At 37.8% G+C, this 19,795-nt stretch overlaps 1 protein-coding gene across 1 annotated transcript in view; it reads right to left on the bottom strand.

The window, feature by feature from the left end:
* CFAP54 (cilia and flagella associated protein 54) overlaps positions 1-19,795 on the bottom strand; it is a 379,132-nt gene that overhangs the window by 90,728 nt on the left and 268,609 nt on the right. The window contains exon 62 of the mRNA XM_054442311.1: positions 899-1,072. Coding sequence (XP_054298286.1) covers positions 899-1,072 — 174 coding nt within the window. The remainder of the gene's footprint in view (positions 1-898; positions 1,073-19,795) is intronic.

Raw genomic sequence — 19,795 nt, 5'->3', positions numbered from 1 at the left:
AGTAGCTTCAAAGAAAGCCCAGGGCAGAAAAGCAGTAAGACATGGCACTTGTGGTGGGAAGTGCCAGCAGGTGAATTCAGAGGTGAGCAGAGTGGCTGAGGGGCAAGGGATCACCAGGGCTGGCTGCACTGGCTCTTGTCCATGCCCTTTCGCTCTGAACTTCCCTTGCTCTAGCCCCCATCACCATGAACCTTTTCGTCCTGACACCTTTCAGAGGGCTTGTTAGCTCCTGGTAACTGTGCTTAGCAACCCGTGACTCAGCCTATTTGCCTTGCTGGTTTCCCCATCACCGTGCCCTGGCATGGGTCAAATTGTCTTTTCTGACTGTTTGCACTGATGGGCAACACTGGATCACCAACATCATGAGCACAGATAAAACATAACAATGTCACACAATCACAAGAGGGACTGATGTGAAGCAGATTTTATCAGTTTTTCTGGATATTTTTTAGATAGCACCAATGATTAAAAAAAAAAACTCCACGGAATTAATATGCCATCTGAAGTCATGCATTTCTTCCCTTTGACATACCAGCTACTGGACCACTTTTTCTCTAAAGCCAAAATGTCATCTTGTTCATTTCATAAACTGCCACATTGGAATCACTAGTTCTTAACTTTGGCAGTGGTCTTGGAAAGCCTCTGGATGCCTCCTTATCATAATGTTTTTAAACGTATGAAATAATATATATAGAATTTCTAAAGAAACCAATTACATTGAAATACTATTCTATCCAAAGATGCATGTATCCCAGGTTAAGAACCCATGAAATTTTCATCTTCTGATGACAGTCACTCAGAAAGATGTCAAAAGTATCTTATAATTCTCAACAAGAAACATGACTTAAACGGGAATTAGAAAGAAATATGTTCTCTCTTAACACATCAAAAAACCTACCTAGCAGTTTGCTCAGATTATTAATCCTCTGAAGGTGAATATAGTAGCGCAGTAGAAGGATCCATGTAATATCCACTTTGGTCTGAGTCTTTTTTCTACCATCTGTGCTGTCACACATATCATCATTTTGGTACAAAAATGTACAGGAAGTCTGGAAGAGGACTTGGTAGTTATCTGAAAGTGAAAAACGTTTTTTGTAATACAATATTATATTATGCTTTCCTTGAAAAACAATCATGAACAGAAAAAAAGCACAGCTCATAAAGGAAATGCTGACACATGATACTATGTTCAATTTAAAAGTCTTTTGTATCACACAGACACCAAACACCAAGTTAAAAGACCAACCACAGACTGAGAAAAGATATTTGAAATATATACATATGAACTCTCTTTCTCTAATATGTGTGAACACCTCGCACCAATCAACAAACAAATGTCAAGCAACACAATTTTAACAGACAATTCATAGAAAAAATGGGCAAAGAATATCAACAGGCAATTCATAGAAAAGTAAACCCAAGTGACCAAAATTTTTAGCATCACTAAAAATTAGAAAAATGCAAATTAAAATGAAATAGCATTTCATATCCCTTAGGAACTGATAGACACCAAAATCTGAAAATAATAAATATTGATAATAGCGTGAATAAATTGGAATGTTCACACATTACTTGTGAGAGCAATGCACAATTATTTGGAAAACAATTTGGCAAGATCTAAGAAAACTGAAAATGCAGATACCCATATATGTGTACCAAGAGTTTTGCACAAAGTATTGTTTGCAATATTAAAAAAGGAAACTTTAAAATATAAACAGGAGTCTAATCATTTGAAGCCATTTAAAGTGAATGAATTACATCTATAAGGGAGAAAATATAGTGTGGAGTCTCAGTTCAAATCCCAGCTATACACTCACTAGTGTGTGACCTTGAATCTCTCTGTGCCTTGGGCCTCTCTGGGCTTTTGGTTTTCTAACTCTTACTTTTCTTTTTTTTTTTTCTTTTGAGATGGAGTTTCGCTTTTGTTGCCCAGGCTGGAGTGCAATGGCACGATCTTGGCTCACCGCAACCTTCTCCTCCCGGGTTCAAGCGATTCTCCTGCCTCAGCCTCCCGAGTAACTGGGATTACAGGCATGTGCCACCATGCCCGGTTAATTTTGTGTTTTTAGTAGAAACGGCGTTTCTCCATGTTGGTCAGGCTGGTCTCGAACTCCCGACCTCAGGTGATTCACCGGCCTCGGCCTTCCAAAGTGCTGGGATTACAGGCATGGGCCACTGCGCCCGACCTCTTACTTTTCTTTAAAATGGGCATTATAAGAGTAATGATGGATAGATCCTGAAAACATACAATGAGTTAACAAACAGGTTCCAGGTGATATAGAGTATGATACCATTTATGTAAGTTTGAAAACAATATGATTATTTGTATCATTTACATATATACACGCACATAAATAACATTTGATTAGAATAGTGGTTGTCTCTGGGAAGCGAAAAAAGGAAGATAAATATTCTACGGTTAATGGCCTATGCATGTTTTCTTGAATAAGATGAATCTCCATGTACTCACCACCCACCTTGGAATACAAATTCCTAGTACTTTGGGAGTATCTTATAAGCCTCTCTCTAATTCCATTTCACTCTCGCTGCCTGAGCTCATGTCCCAGAAATAATCACTATCCAAAATTTTGTGTTACTAATCCCATATCTGTCCTTCAGTCTTTAAACATATATATTACATAACATGTAATAAATAAAACATTGTTAACTTTATCTTTTTAGAACTTTATAGGAAGAGAATCATACTGCATGCATTTATCTATGATTTTCTTTTTCCTTTAAACATTATGCTTTGAAAATTCAGCCAGGCTAATGCAGGTAGCTGTTATTCACTGATATTTTTTGTTATTATGTAGTATTTCAGTATAGGAATATACCACAATTTATTTATCTATTCTACCATTGATGGACATGTGATTTCTTTTTAATTTTGTTTTATTTTGGTCTTTACTGTTATGAATAAGGCTGCTATAAATATTTAAGTACATATTGTCTGGTGCATACATGCACAAATTACTTGGATGTGGAATCACTAGGTTGTTCTTTTTCAGGTATCTTTTGACCAATCTTGCCTTTTGTTCTTTCATATAAATTTTGGCATCACTTTGTCAAATTCCACAAAATAAAACTACTGAACTACTGAACTACATTAAATCTATCAATCATTTTTAGAATAGTTGGCATTTGTCAATACTGAGTCTTCTTAACTATAAACATGGTATGTTTTCTTATCTCTTTCAATGAAATTTTATAATTTGTTTCACAACTTTGGTTAGATTAATCCCTAGAGGTCTTATATGTTTTTGTAGCTACTGTAATAACATCTTTTAAAAATACGTTTTCTGTTAAAAATGTATAGAAATAAAATCTTACATCCAGCAACCTTGCTAAATATTTTTATTGCCTATACTTCTTGGGAAGTGTCTATGTGAATAATCTGTAGTGAATGATGGTTTTTTTCTTCTTTCCCATTCTTTGTACTTCTTATTTCTTTTCCTTATATTATTGTGCAGGGTAGGACTTCCAGAACAATTGTGAATCAAAGTAATAATAGCATTTTCTTACTCTTGATTTTAAAGGGAATAGTTTTGGCATCTGAATATTTATTATAAATACAGTAGGCATGTTTTCCTACTTGTAATTTTTTCAAATTAATATTTTTTTAATTCCCAGTTTTAGAATCATAAATGGTTGTTGAATTTTATTGAATTTTTCTGTACCTATTTGAGATGATTATTATTTTTCTCTTTCAATCTATTAAAGTAGTGACTTAGTTCAACAGATTTTCTAATGTTGAATTACATTTGCATTCCTGGAAATAATCCAATTTGACATGATGTATCTTTTAATATGCTGCTTATTTTGATCAAAGTCAAACATTTACATAATCAAAAATAAAATTCCCTCTCCCAGAGACAAGCATTTTAACCATTTGTACTTTAGTTCTTCTAGTAGTTAGTTCCAACTCTTAAAATAATTTCCTTATAGCATTTTCTTAAACTATCAGTTTTAGAAAATATATCTAGTGACTTTTTCTGTGACATGAAATATTAGCTCATAAAATCATTCCTCTTCACTTCAAAATGTTTATAGTTATATCACCATTTTTAGTTCCCCTATTTTTATATATCAACAATGTTCTAAAAGCTCTTTCTGGTTCCTCTAAATACAGGTCATATCTCTTGATGTCTTCCTTTGTGTTCTAATAGTACCTGCACCCCTTTATGGTCTTCTCCTTGCTGGGTTTTCTATTTCCAAAGTTGGTAACATTTACATTCTGTTCTATACCTGTAACAAACCCTTCATTGTTTTGTCAATAAGTTGAAAATCAATAAATGATACTTACATTATTATGATTGTATAAGGATTGTTTGCTTCAGTATGATCAAATTACTTTCACTAAGGGTCACTGTCAAACCTTGTGACCCACAAAGGATAAAATTCTCAGCACAAAGGTCAAATGGATTGTTTTTACTCACACCAGTCTCTAAATAAGGCCATATTCCAATTCGCTTCATATTTGGATCATGAATTCTTAAAGAATATTTTTCCCTAGAATTTCTGAATGTCTTTTCTTCCTTGTTGAGAGAAGTAATATTTGCACTCTTCACCGTATTCCTAGTATCATCTAGCTTTTTAGTCATTCTAGAATCCATTCATGCTATTGAAGACATACTTGAGATCATGAACTTGCCACTCCAGTTTGTGCTGACGTATTTCTAGACTACTGCATAGCTGGCAACACTGAGGGCCCTTTCCTCTCTTCCTCCTTTCCTTTCTTTTTTCTATATTACATCTACTTCTTTCTTCATTTGCAAGCCTGTGTGCTGGGGTGCGTTCTCAAGAAACTTTCTTTTAAAAAAGTTCACCAAAAGTAAACCACTGTAGTCTTTATAAGGCCCTGTACTTGATTGGTCAGGTAGTGAAATATATAATTAATATATATGTTAATATATAAATTAATATATAAATAATAAACATATAATTAATATAAGATTTCATGTAGTGAAATCTTAATTGCAATTAAGATTAAGTGGTCTTCTTGGCAATACCCACTAAGGCTAAAAACATATATGTCTTATGACCAGCAATTCCATTCCTTGGCATATTATAAAAATGCATACATCTGTGCACAAAAATGTCACATACAAATATATTCATAGCAGCATTATTCATAACCCCAAATGTTTACCAACAGTGGAATGGACACTAAATTGTGCTATTATGCCCACCAAAAGGATTAATCACACAAGTATAGGGGTGAACAGAAGTCAGACAAAAAAGAATACAGACTATATGGTTTCATGTATACAAAATTCAAAAGCTGGCCAAACTATCTGTTACAAATCAGAAGGAAAAGAGGTTGCTAGGGGCCAGAAGGGAACATGACGTAGACTTCTGGGGCGCTGGTCTTATTCTATTTCTTGACCTAGTGATGGTTACATGGGTGTTTCCTTTCTGATAATTAATGAAGCTGTAAATTCATAATTTGTGGGTTTTTTTTTTTTTTTTTTGAGATGGAGATTCACTCTTGTTGCCCAGGCTGGAGTGCGATGGCACGATCTCAGCTCATTGTGACCTCTACCTCCTGGATCCAAGAGATTCTCCTGCCTCAGCCTCCCGAGTAGCTGGGATTACAGGTGCCTGCCCCCACACCTGGCTAATTTTTGTATTTTTCGTAGAGATGGGGTTTCACCATGTTGGCCAGGTTGGTCTTGAACTCCTGATCTCAGGTGATCCGCCCACCTCAGACTCCCAATGTGCTGGGATTATAGGCGTGAGCCATCATACCCGGCCATGATTTGTGTTCTTTTCTGTATATATTTTATAATAGAGTAAAACACTTATTTTTTAAAAAACAATTTTGTGGTGACTTCCAATTTGAAGACATTCATATAATATTGGCACATCCCTTTTCCCCCCTGAAAATTATCCCAAGACAACAAGGAAAACAAGTAACAAAAACACAAATTCCATTTTCAGTAAATCAGAGAAGAGCTAAAAATCCTAAGCCACAAAATGTGTGGAATAATGCCCAAAGCAATTGTAATCAAGTAGAATGTATAAAGAAGGAGACAGGTGATGCTACTAAGATGTAAATCTCAGGAAGAAATTGCAAAGCATACTTCTTGATGGTGAGCTGTGCACTTTTGAATAGTATTATAGTGCCAGTCAAGTTGAAGAATTATTTTGAGACCAATTGTTCATAGTTTAAAGAAAAAAGATTTTAAAATTATAAACCTATATGTGATGAGCCAAAAAAATTATTTGTTGCAGCCTTTCAAACTCAAAGCTAGATAAATGCATTAGTTAGAGAAATGTACACAAAAACCTAGAGACTAATAAAATTTTATACAGTTGACACTGATGAATGCACATCCTGAGGTCTAAGACCTAAATATTCCATTTGCAGTAATCACTCATGGAAAAAAATTTAGCCGATGAAATCATGGCACTTTCCAATAATAAAATAACTTGTTAGATTTTAAATGTAGCTGCAAACATAAAGACTCAGTTCATAACTCATCTGCAGAATTATACTTTTGCTTTGTAAATGGCTCAAAACTTTTTAAAGAAGCATGCCTAGATTACCTTTTGTTTTTATTTTTAAAATTTGTATGGGTACATAACAGTTGTACTACAAATGGCTCAAATTTACAGATGTGGCTAGACTTGCAGTTTTGCTTATATTTGTCTAACAGTATCAGCACCAACTATTCAAAGATCTCTTCCTATGTGAATGATTGGCAACTTTTTCTGAATCTAATGGTTTATCCTGGAACAAATGTGTTAGCATTTGGCATTGATGGCACAAAGGCAATGGTAAGTTTAATGGCCAGTACCTTAGCAGAAATGTAGGAAGGTAGTGGCACCAAACCATCCTAGCAGTGCTTGCATTCTTCATTGCCATGCCCTCATAGTAGAATGAACACATTGATTCAAATGTCAGTTTCATTTAAGAATATCCTTGATGGGCCAGGCGTGGTGGCTCACACCTGTAATCCCAGCACTTTGGGAGGCCGAGGCGGGTGGATCTCCTGAGATCAGGAGTTCAAGACCAGCCTGACCAACATGGAGAAACCCCATCTCTACTAAAAATACAAAATTAGCCAGGCATGGTGGCGCATGCCTGTAATCCCAGCTACTCAGGAGGCTGAGGCAGGAGAATCACTTGAACCCGGGAGGCGGAGGTTGCAGGGAGGCGAGATTGTGCCATTGCACTCCAGCAGCCTGGGTAACAAGAGCGAAAGTCCGTCTCAAAAAAAAAAAAAAAGAATATCTTTGATGAAGCAGTAAAAGTTGTTAATGTTATTAACTATTGACCCTTGAGCACACACCTTTTTCATCTTTTCTGTGATAAAATGGGAAGCACACAAAAAACACTCCTGCTGCATACTGAAGTACAATGGCTGTCTCCAGGAAAAGCACTTAAGTGATTCTTTGAGTTGCAAGCTGAATGAACACTTTTACTTTTTTTTTCATGGACTGCCATTTTTACTGAAAGAACAGCTGACAAGACAAAGTGTTTTCAGACTTAGGTAGGAGGCAAACATTTGTTCAAAAATGAAAGAAGTGTACCTGACTTCCAGGGAAATAACTGACGGGTGTGCTGCCAAAGATAAAATTCAAGTTTTGAAGTAACGATTTAGAATTTTGGAAAACTTATATCTACCACTATGAACTTTTCAATACTTAGAATTTTCTGATAGGAATTGTGGTGATATTTTAACATTTTTTATATTGTCCAATAAAATGTATACATGTTTAGAAGACCTGCATATTTGAAGTCTGTATTTTCCAAATGCCTAATACACAATGTTACAAAATCATGCATGGGTAAAAGATGTCATTCAACAGCAAGACAGACTAATGTATTTTGATATAACAGAGTTCAAAAAGTTTAATGATATAATTTCAGATTCTACTTTGGAATGAACTTTTAAAAAACTACCGCTTACCCAGTTCTGGTTTAGTTTCAGAGAAGACTATCCGCAATTATCTGAAAAGGCTGTTGAAATACTCCTCCATTTTCTAACTACATATCTGTGTGAGGCTGGATTTTTTTAAAAATTATTTCAACTGAAACATTATATTGCAGCAGATTGGCTGAAGTAGGTGTGAGAATTCAACGATCTTTTATTGAGTCAGACATTAATGAGATCTGTAATATGCTATTTATGTTAACTGGTAATGAGTTTATTACTATTCTTTTTAAATTAATAAATTTTAATTTTTCAGCTTTAATTTCTAATAGAACTGTATTGTTTTCTAAACTAATAGATTTGTCTAATTTTTTTTAACCTAAAGTAAATCTGGGTAAATTATATTTTCCCAGGAAATTACAAGTTATATAGAAGTTTTCAAATTTGCTTAAAGTTGAACCAAAAAAACCTTTAAAAATTTGATTTCTTAACATCGGTGATTACTTTCTTCTTATCATTTGTGAGAGGTTTTCTTTTTGCTATAATTAATTTTCCTGAAAAAGTTGGCTAATAGTTTTTCCCCTAAAATTACAACTTTCTAATTTTATTGTTTTTGTTTCCTAATTTGTTGTATACATATTGTAAAGTGATCTGAAATAATAACATCAAACATACCCCACATATCAATACATTTACATTTAAATCACCTATTACAAGAAAAATACTATCAGGTCTTATGATAAAGAAAACCCAACTCTATGCCCTATGTAAAAGCATATTTGAAATAAAATTATTTCAAAAGTTTGAAAATAAAAACATGGGAAAAGGTGTAGCAGGAAAATGTAAACCAAAAGAAAGCAAAATTTGTGATGTCAGTATTAGACAAGGTAGAATTCTGGCCAAAAAGTGAAACAAAAGTGGGACCTTTATAATGTTAAAGGGTGTCATTCACAATAAAGATATAATACTTAAGAATATTCATAGTCCAAGTAACATCTTGTCAACAAAAACAAAAACTACAGATATAAGAGGAGGAACAATTATGTGAGCAGCAGAGGACCTCTGTTCACCTTGTCCAGGTGTTGTCAAACTCTAGCCCATGGGCAAAATCTGGCCACACGTGTTTATGTGGGACTCATGAACTAAAAATGGTTGTTACATTTTTAATGGTTGGGAAAAAATTAAAAGAATAATATTTTGTGTTACATGAAAATCATATGAAACTTAAATGTCAATGTCCACAGTAAAGTTTTTTTTTTGGTTGGGGGATAGAATCTCATTCTGTTGCTCGGGCTGGAGTGCAGTAGCGCCATGTCAGCTCACTGCAACCTCCGCCTCCTAGGTTCAAGTGATTCTCCTGCCTCAGCCTCCCGAGTAGCTGGGATTACAGGTGCCCGCCACTATGCTCAGCTAATTTTTTGTATTTTTAGTAGAAACGGGGTTTCACCATGTTGGCCAGGCTGACCTCAAACTCCTGACCTCATGATTTGCCCGCCTCGGCTTCCCAAAGTGTCAGGATTACAGGCATGAGCCACCGTGCCTGGCCCACAGTAAAGTTTTAATGGAACACAGCCATGCTCATTCATTTACACTGTGAGGATGGTTCCTTTATGCTACAACAGCAAGTTGAGTAGGTTCAGCAGAGACCATAAAGACTTAAATAAGTAGACTTAAATATTTACTATCTGACTATTTACAGAAAATATTTGGTGACTTCAACCTTGTTCATGGATGACCAAGTGGAGAAAATATCTAAGGATAATAAAGTAAATAGAGTGGCATCAACAGCCTCTGTACATAAAAACAACTAATAGAAATAATTTTTTTAAATAACAATACAATAAGAAGATAACATCTCTAAAATAAACCTAACCAGAAAAGTACAAGATTTATTTGAAGAAAATGTTAAAACACCCTAAGGGATGTGAACTACAAAATATAAAGGGCATATAATATTCTTGGTTAAGATGATTCAGTAGAATAAAAGTGTAAGTTATTTCTAAGTTAATGTCTAAATATAACGTAATCCCAATAAAAATACAGCAGGACTTTTTGTGAACTAGACAAGCTGCTTCTAGACTTAACACATAAAAAAGCCACAAGAGACAGTAATTAATGGGGACTTATCTTTATAGTAAGTATATTATTATGAGGTTACAAAAATTTAAAAAATGTATTGAAACCAAAATGGACAGATGAATTAGAACTGAAAGAAAAGTACAGAAATAGGGTAGCCATCTGTAAAAATTAAATTTATATCCACTTGTCACACTTTACATATTCCAAATAGATTTCTATAAGTTATTTAAAGAATCTGAGTAGGGAGGACTTTTCTAACTCTGACAGAAATCCAAAATCTATCAAAAAGATTAATAATTTCTACTATATAGAAATAAATAACTTCTTCATGGAACAGAACTATCATGTAAAATGTTAAGTAACAACTGAAAAATTAGAAAGCTATATTTATAAATATCACAACTAAAATGTTGATTTTCATAATAAAGGACTTCTACAAATACTTAAAGGCCAAATTTTTTTTTAATCAGGAAAGATTATGAGCAGAGAGTTCACAAAAAGATGTTCAAGCTTAGTCCTCACAAGAGATGTGTAAATTAAATTTGAACCTTTTTTTCTCCCACCATGTCAACAAAAGTTTAAAAAATGTTTATAATGTACCTTTGCCAGTAAGGGTGTTGAAAAAAGACCATTTATTAACTGCTGACAGGAGTTCAAAGTGGCATAACCTTTTCGGAATGATTTTGGCAAAAAATATCAAATTCTCAAATGAAACCACCCTTTGATCTAGACATTTGCTTTATGGGAATTGACCCAATAGATATACTAGCTTATGTACAAAATGATATAAATGTATAAGATGTACAGATGAATGTAATAGCAAAAGAGTAGAAACAACATAAATAGCTATCAAAGAGACTAATGAATTTAATTATTCTGTACCTATACAAAGGAATATTATACAGCCATGAAAAAGCTGCTTATGTGATGATTTGAAAAAAATTGTCTCCTAATGCTATCCCTCCCCTCTCCCCCCACCCCACAACAGTCCCCAGAGTGTGATGTTCCCCTTCTTGTGTCCATGTGTTCTCATTGTTCAATTCCCACCTATGAGTGAGAACATGCGGTGTTTGGTTTTTTGTCCTTGCGACAGTTTGCTGAGAATGATGGTTTCCAGCTTCATCCATGTCCCTACAAAGGACATGAACTCATCATTTTTTATGGCTGCATAGTATTCTATGGTGTATATGTGCCACATTTGCTTAATACAGTCTATCGTTGTTGGACATTTAGGTTGGTTCCAAGTCTTTGCTATTGTGAATAGTGCTGCTATAAACATACGTGTGCATGTGTCTTTATAGCAGCATGATTTATAATCCATTGGGTATATACCCAGTAATGGGATTGCTGGGTCAAATGGTATTTCTAGTTCTAGATCCCTGAGGAATCGCCACACTGACTTCCACAATGGTTGAACTAGTTTACAGTCCCACCAACAGTGTAAAAGTGCTCCTATTTCTCCACATCCTCTCCAGCACCTGTTATTTCCTGACTTTTTAATGATTGCCATTCTAACTGGTGTGAGATGGTATCTCATTGTGGTTTTGATTTGCATTTCTCTGATGGCCAGTGATGATGAGCATTTTTTCATGTGTTTTTTGGCTGCATAAATGTCTTCTTTTAAGAAGTGTCTGTTCGTATCCTTCGCCCACTTTCTGATGGGTTTGTTTGTTTTTTTCTTGTAAATTTGTTTGAGTTCATTATAGAGTCTGGATATTAGCCCTTTGTCAGATGAGTAGGTTGCAAAAATTTTCTCCCATTCTGTAGGTTGCCTGTTCACTCTGATGGTAGTTTCTTTTGCTGTGCAGAAGCTCTTTAGTTTAATTATATCCCATTTGTCAATTTTGGCTTTTGTTGCCATTGCTTTTGGTGTTTTAGACATGAAGTCCTCGTCCATGCCTATGTCCTGAATGGTATTGCCTAGGTTTTCTTCTGGGGTTTTTATGGTTTTAGGTCTAACATTTAAGTCTTTAATCCATCTTGAATTAATTTTCGTATAAGGTGTAAGGAAGGGATCCAGTTTCAGCTTTCTACATATGGCTAGCCAGTTTTCCCAGCACCATTTATTAAATATAAATGACGAGTTAATGGGTGCAGCACACTAACATGGCACATGTATACATATGTAACAAACCTGCACGTTGTGCACATGTACCCTAAAACTTAAAGTATAATAATAATAAAATTTAAAAAAAAAGAAAAAATTGTCAAGATACATTTATATTAATTTAAAGAAAAAAGAGCAAGGAGCATTATTATTGTACAGTTATACCACTATTTGTATTTTTAAGGGAAAAATATGTCAATGTATCAGTGCATATACAAGGTTGGTTCACTCAACATCCATCTTAAATTCCAAATGTGCTTTTCTATATTGAAGAAATTATGAAGATAAAAATGACACCTCCCAAATTTCCTTGCAACTATTGTCCTGGATGGAATTTTAGGTATTATAAATTCAGTGCATTCATGCAAGACTTGGAGGTGGAACTGGGTTAAGTGATGAGGGAGACAGGTGATTCAAGGCATCTCTTTGGCTGGTGTGATTCTGGCAGAAGAAGTGTGGTTTTTAAGCCTACAGCTGAGCAGAGGCTTTCTATTCTTCAGACAAATTCCTGATCTACAGTTTCCCATATAGGAAACAAACAAAAGCTGTGCCTTGGTGGTCCAGTTACATGTGGCTTAATCATTTCTGGACACAGCCTAGAATTTGTTTCTTTAGCTCTCCCATTGACTTTGAAAGTCCTTTGATAAATCTCATTCTATTTGAATGAACTGGAGTGGATTCTGACCTCTATAATGGAACTCTGACAGTTGATATAAGCATGTAATATCTCTGGTGGGGAACACAAGAAAATGACTCTGGTAGGCAGAATGATGGTCCCCTAAAGATGTTCATGTCTAATCCCCAGAATCTGTGAATATGTTAGATTACAGGGCAAAGGAGAATTAAGATTGCAGACCAGGCCGGGCATGGTGGCTCACGCCTGTAATCCCAGCACTTTGGGAAGCTGAGGCATGTGGATCAGGAGTTCGAGACCAGCCTGGCCAACATGGTGAAACCCTGTCTCTACTAAAAATACAAAAATTAGCCGGGCATGGTTGTGGGTGCCTGTAAACTCAGCTACTCAGAAGGCTGAGGCAGGAGAATCACTTGAACTCAGGAGGCAGAGATTGCAGTGAGCCGAGATTATGCCATTGCACTCCAGCCTGGGCAACAAGAGCGAAACTCCATCTCAAAAAAAAAAAAAAAAATAGATTGCCCACCAATCACCTATCAACTGACTTTGAGATAAGGAGATTATCCTGGGTCATCCAGGTGGGCCTAATGTAATCACAGGGTCTGTATATGCAGAAACGAAGTCAGAGGAGTATGTTTCAGATCAGAGAGATTTGGAGATGCTACGCTGCTGGCTTGGAAGATAAAGGGAGGGACCATGAGCCAAGGAATTCAGGTGGCCTCTGGAAGCTGGGAAATGCAAGGAAACAGATTCTCCCTCAGAACTTTTAGAATAATGTATCCCTGGTGACACCTGAATTAGCCCAATAAGACCTATTTTGGACTTCTGACCTCCAGAACCAAAAGACAATAAATGTGTGGTAATTCGTTACAGCAGGAATAGGACACTAATAGACTGGTAATAATTGATTGCTTCTGGGGGGAACCGAGAACTGGACACTTGCAGAGAAGATGGAAAGATACCCTTTCGTACCTTTTGAGTTTTGATTCTTGAGAATAAATTACCTATTCAAAAAAATGAATTAAACTAAAAGAAAAAAATACTCCATACATATTTGACCAATGTAATCTGGTCTTTAATGCTGCAGAGAAAAACTAAGAACAGTTCAGTGTTTGTTCCTTTTTAGAAAACTTTCTTTTTCTGACTGAATACTTAAAATTATTTTCTCTTCCTAACCCAAAGGTGTTACCAGAGTTTGTCCAGATACAATTTGTACTATAACCATCTTCAGAAGAATTGGGGAGGATGGAGGAAGAGTTCCTTCTGCCCTGCATGGAGGAGGATCCGTTTGCAATCGCTTCCTATCAGCCCAGGCCAGGGCTCCCTGGGTTTCACTGGTTCTGGGCCAGTATTTAAAATGCCAATTTCCGTGTATCATTTAGGTGGTGTGAATTACAACCTTACAACCTAAAGTGGGGTTTTTTGTGTGTGTATTTTTTTTTTTTTTTTTTTTTTGAGACGGAGTCTCGCTCTTTTGCCCAGGCCAGAGTGCAGTGGCGCTATCTCAGCTCACTGCAAGCTCTGCCTCCCGGGTTCACGCCATTCTCCTGCCTCAGCCTCCCGAGTACCTGGGACTACAGGCGCCCGCCATCACGCCCGGCTGATTTTTTGTATTTTTAGTAGAGACGGGGTTTCACCATATTAGCCAGGATGGTCTCGATCTCCTGACCTCGTGATCCGCCCGCCTGGGCCTCCCAAAGTGCTGGGATTACAGGCGTGAGCCGCCGCGCCCGGGCCTAAAGTGGGTTTTAATGTGGGCATTTGTCCTGTTTCCCTGAATCTACTCAAGCCAGTGGACAGTGTATTTCTAGTCCCCAGTGTGTGGACAAGCCCACTCTGAATCCCCATTTATACAGTTAGCTGGTTTCTGACTTTCCCTACCTGCAGGGCCCTCTTTCCAGACTGCTCCATGAGTCTGGTACTGAAGTCCCAGTTCCATCTGTTAAGGCCTAATTCTAATCCCTCTCCAGTGAAGTCCTCAGGTTCAGGCCCTGCTACAAATCCCCAATTTGCTTTGGCAATTTGGAATTTTCCTTTCCTGGTTTCAAGCTCAGCTACAAATTAAAACAATTTTTGTGCTATTTACCCACCACTGTTATGTGTTTGGATTGGGAAGGGCAGAGGCATCGCTCATGTCAACTCCATCCAAGCAGTCCAGCAGGCTGATTAGAAGCATCAATTCTGCATTTTAAGTTCCTGGCAATACTTTCTTATCACACCCAACATTAAGCTTAACAGCACAGCCTTTAGAATTGGATAGATCAGGATTTGAATCAGTAGTGGAATAGTACGCAAGTTACATAACCTCTCTGAATGAGCACCTTGCCTCATTTATAAATGTGTATAATGACACTCCCGCAGGATTTTCCTGAAACATAAATGAAATCAAGTAAGATAGCGCTGGCACACAGCATCAGGTGCCACTCATCCCATTATTATCTGGCACTTCCTGAGTCATCGCTTTCTGCTGTTGTGTGAATCTTGATGGCCTGGGCCCTGCTAAGGGTAGCAAACAATCTTGTTGAGTCTCCTCCAGTTCACTGAAGGGTAAAGCTTCCTCTCAGTCTCCAGGACAGCATTCCACTGGGCTCTTTTAAGAATGTTTTCTCTCACATGAACCATCTGTTGTTTCTTATTTTACATTGTTGACTCTGTCTAGAATAAACAGGGTCTCCTCCTGCCTAGTACCTGACAATTGATAGGGTGTGTGCTCTCCTCTTAGCCATGGTACTGTCCCTTCTCAGATTTAAGTGATCAGTGTATGAATCTCTGAGTAGAGTTTCTGGACTCTTGCAGGCATTGGACCAGGACAAGTCTGCTTCACTGAGGCTGGTCCTTGTCATGACCCAATTGTCTCATCTCTAATACTCGATGCAACACACACAAATTCACACACACACACACACACACACACCACACCTTCACTACCACAGATGATTTTTCTCCATTCCCACCTATAGGTGTAGTATAATTATTTTGGATTTGAGTAGTAATATACCAATCCAGTTCCCCCACTATGGGGAATTGTGTGTTAGAGGAATAGGAAAACAGAAGATAATAGTAGAGGAATTGCATCTCACTTTTTAATTAGTTGTTATTGACCCTGTATCTCTGCACCAGGTGCAAGGTGGTATGGGAGGGAAAAATCAGATTTCTTTTCAGGCTGGAAGGTTTGCTCTGTTTCAAGAGGCAAAACATACATTAAAGCCCAGTTGTGATTCTCGGCTCTGCTCCATAAATCTCTTTTTGTATTCTGACAATAGGTTCACTGTAAGGTAATGGATATGCTTTGGTCAAGGATAGGCCGAAGTAGGATGTTTACATTCTGTGGGACTCAGTGAGTTTAGAGCGCAGGCGTATAACTCTACTTGTTATCACAGCCATGTAGCCATGGGAAGGCTCATCGTTTGGCTCTGAACCACTACTGTCTATAAAAGGTATAATTGCCATGCTGACACTGTATAGGTGCACTCATGCCCAGAGAAAGAAAGAGTTAAGCTGCTCACCCTGAAGGGAGAGCTGGCTGCGCAGCTGTGTGTGGCAGTGGCCAGAGCAAGGAGCCGAGACAGAGCAGTCTGTATAAGAGAGCTGCTGATGAGAGAGCTACTGAATAAAGCTGTATTTCACATACCTACAGCCCCCCGAACGTTCTTTCAGCTCCCTGCTCCCCATCCACCCACACCCCTCCGACCTCAGCATGGGCTGGAACCTGACCCTGGACCTAACATTCACTGACATTACTTTTAGCAAGACAGGCATTTATAGTTTTCTGTATATATTGTTTATGTAGTAGTAAGAGGCTGCATCTGGGACCAGTAATCCTAAATGTTACTTTGAATTCAAAATTTAAATACAGAATTTAATAATTTTAATCCCAGCTGAAATTTTTATCAAGGCCACAAGAAAATCAAGACAAAATGATAGAGTATATACTTGAATATAACTGGACCCAAAGTAGGTAGCATGAAATAAAGGTTTCTTTGCATTGAATTTAAACATGGCCCCACATTGCCAGTGCCATCATCTCAAGGTGTCTGTTCCTACAGAGAATACCTCAGTAATTGTACTAGGTGCATCACTTAACTCTCTTACTGTGCTATAGATGTCATACAATTGCTCTCTGGTCCTGGCAGGATGATCTATAGTCCACTCTCCACACATGACTAGTCCATTCTGTCATCATGCTCCTGTCATCAGTTGCTCTGTTGATAAAATTTGCTTCCCGAGTCAATTTACACCTGCCGCATAATATACCTCTCCCAGAGAACAATGCTCTTAATTAACTCATATGCCGTCCTGCCTGTGTCCAGCTCCCCTCAGAAGGCATAGATGGATTTAGCTTGTGGCACTTTAATCTGCCTTCATTATTATGCTCTGCTTCTTTTTTTGTTTTGTTTTCATTTTTGTTTTGTTTTGTTTTATTTTATTTTTTGAGATAGAGTCTCACTCTGTCACCCAGGCTGAGTGCAGTGGCGTGATCTCGGCTCACTGCAATCTCTGCCTCCCAGGTTCAATCTATTACCCTGCCTCAGCCTCCCTAGTAGCTGGGATTATAGGCGCCCACCACCATACCCAGCTAATTTTTGTATTTTTAGTAGAGATCGGGTTTTGCCATGTTGGCCAGGCTGGTCTTGAACTCCTGGCCTCAAGTGATCCACCCGTCTTGGCCTTCCAAAGTGCCGGGATTATAGCTGTAACCCACCGCACCCAGCCTATTATGCTCTTCTTAAAAGATGAATTTTGTTTTTTGTATTTTATTTTTTGAGACAGAGTCTCACTTTGTCACTGAGGCTGGAGTGCAATGGTGCGATCTCGGCTCACTGCAACCTCCACCTTCTGGGTTCAAGCGATTCTCCTGTCTCACCCTCCTGAGTAGCTGGGACTACAGGTGTGCACCAGCATACCCGGCTAATTTTTGTATTTTTAGTAGAGACGGGGTTTCACCATGTTGCCCAGGGTGGTCTCAAACTCCTGACCTCAAATAATCCACCCACCTTAGCTTCCCAAAGTGCTGGGATTACAGGCATGAGCCTCTGTGCCTGGCCAAAAAATAAATGTCTGTCATTTCAGGGTATATGCCTGTTCTGATTGCCCATGACTAGAAGCTCATGGAAGGTAAGACCTGCTTCCTTGATGTGTTCTCTGACTCTTCCTTCTCTCTGAATGTAAATATCTGGTACAGTACTCTGCATACAATAACAGCAAATGTTGCTCATCACCTCATGTGTAGATCAATGCTAGTATTGTTTAAAGCTAAGATTACTGAGGAGGTTTTTTGCTGGATGCTAATTTATGCTAATGCAAGGAAAATCAAACAAGTTTTATTTGTTGTTGTTAAGGAATTTTGCCCTTTAGCAAAAGCCATTATAATATGAACCTCACTGCCATCTGGGTATTAGTGGCAACCAAGTGGGAATTCAGAACCTCCTTCTAACCCAAACACTGAAGTGAGGGAAGTCATCAACATGAATTAATTATCAGCCTGCCAGGAAAGGACTGGAAGGCAAAATTATTATTCTCAAGGCTAGGCAAAATGCAAAACAGATTGGATTTTAAAATTTGGTAATTTCATAGTTAAAATAGTAAAGAAGGGCTAATGGTATAAAATGGAAACTGAAAAAATGTAATATGCTATGAAAGCCACTGACACGGAACAAGAAAGCTTAGGTTCTAGTATTAAACTCAGATGAAGACTACCTACTCAACTGGATCAACAAACATGGTTTTGTCTAGAGGATGCCATTTTCCACTGTGTGTGCCCTTGGCTGACATCATTAATTAATCACAGCACCTTTTTCGTGTCTTTTCTATGGTTCTTTCCTCTGAACCATACAGAGGTTCTTCTCAGGTAGCCACTGGCCATTGAATTTGTCATATGTGAGAGTTTGGATTATCATTTAGCAAACATCCATGCCTCTCTCCCTTCCTGTACAAGCAGTGTATATTTCCCTAGCTCACTGATATTGGACTTGGCCCTATGACTTGCTGTGGCCAATGGGATGGGATGTGAAGAGAGGCCTTAAATGCACTTGTGTGATTTGGTTTGTGGCTCTTTTGCTCTGGTATCTACCATGAGAAGATCATGCCCCAGCTAACCACTGTCTCTTTTGCTTGGGCCTCACTCACAACAAATGTACGTAAGAGTGCACCTGAACCCAACCTACAGCCTGAAGCAGAACACATGAGCTGAATGGAAGAATGAGTTCCTGTTGTTGTAGGCCACTGATTTTTAGGGTCCATCTTGGATGAAACTTATTGGTCATCCCTGCCCTAAAAACTGGGAGAACACAAGGAAATGACTAGGATAAAGTAGACACGTCATTCAGAAGTAATAAGGAGGCAGTATGAAGAAGAAATAGCCATATTGGAAGTTTGAATCATTGTCTTAGATTTTGACTAATCTCTCAGTCTACAGACAAGAGACTGAGCAATTAGCCTCAGATTCTAGAGTAGATTAGTCTCTAATGAGGCTGACAGAAATGAAACGGTTTGGGAGAGCTAGGATGTCAAGTAATCTCTTGATTATTAATACTGTACAATAATGTGTGCTTCTAAGAGGGATGCTTTCCTGGCATTCTGAACCAGGGAGAATTGAGCTGCCAAACAGTGTTAAGCAAAGAAGTGGTGACCAGCTCCTCCTGGCTGCTGGGCTGCCAAACTGCCCTGTGTAGGGTCAATGGCTTTGTCCCCAGAGAACCCACCAATGGGAACCTTAAAGAAGAGCAAGCACCCAGTCTGACCTTCAGGCTGTGGCTCAGAAAGCCAATAAAGTAAAATTCTCCCAGGCACGAAGGAAATAAAAATAAGAAAACAAAGCCTCAGCATAAAAAAAATCTATAAAATAGTTTGCAAAATAATTTGGGACACCTATGCTTCAGAAAAGAGCCAAAGAGGGGGACGTTAGACATTAACACTTTAACTAAGGCTGACCCAACAATGCAGCAGAGTAAGACGCTGTCTACAGATGTGATTCCAGAAGTATTAGGAAGGTCACTCCCAAAGGAGAAGGTTAAAACTCTTCTCCTTTGGCTCAATGCTGACCTAGCACCAAGCAAAATTAGAGGTGGATGTTAGTGAAATGTCAGTCTGGAA

This window comes from Pongo pygmaeus, chromosome 10, assembly GCF_028885625.2.
Source record: "Pongo pygmaeus isolate AG05252 chromosome 10, NHGRI_mPonPyg2-v2.0_pri, whole genome shotgun sequence".
NCBI classification, from domain to species: Eukaryota; Metazoa; Chordata; class Mammalia; order Primates; family Hominidae; genus Pongo; species Pongo pygmaeus.
The sequence above is the reverse complement of the archived record's forward strand: the minus strand, read 5'-3'. Positions and strand labels throughout refer to the sequence as shown.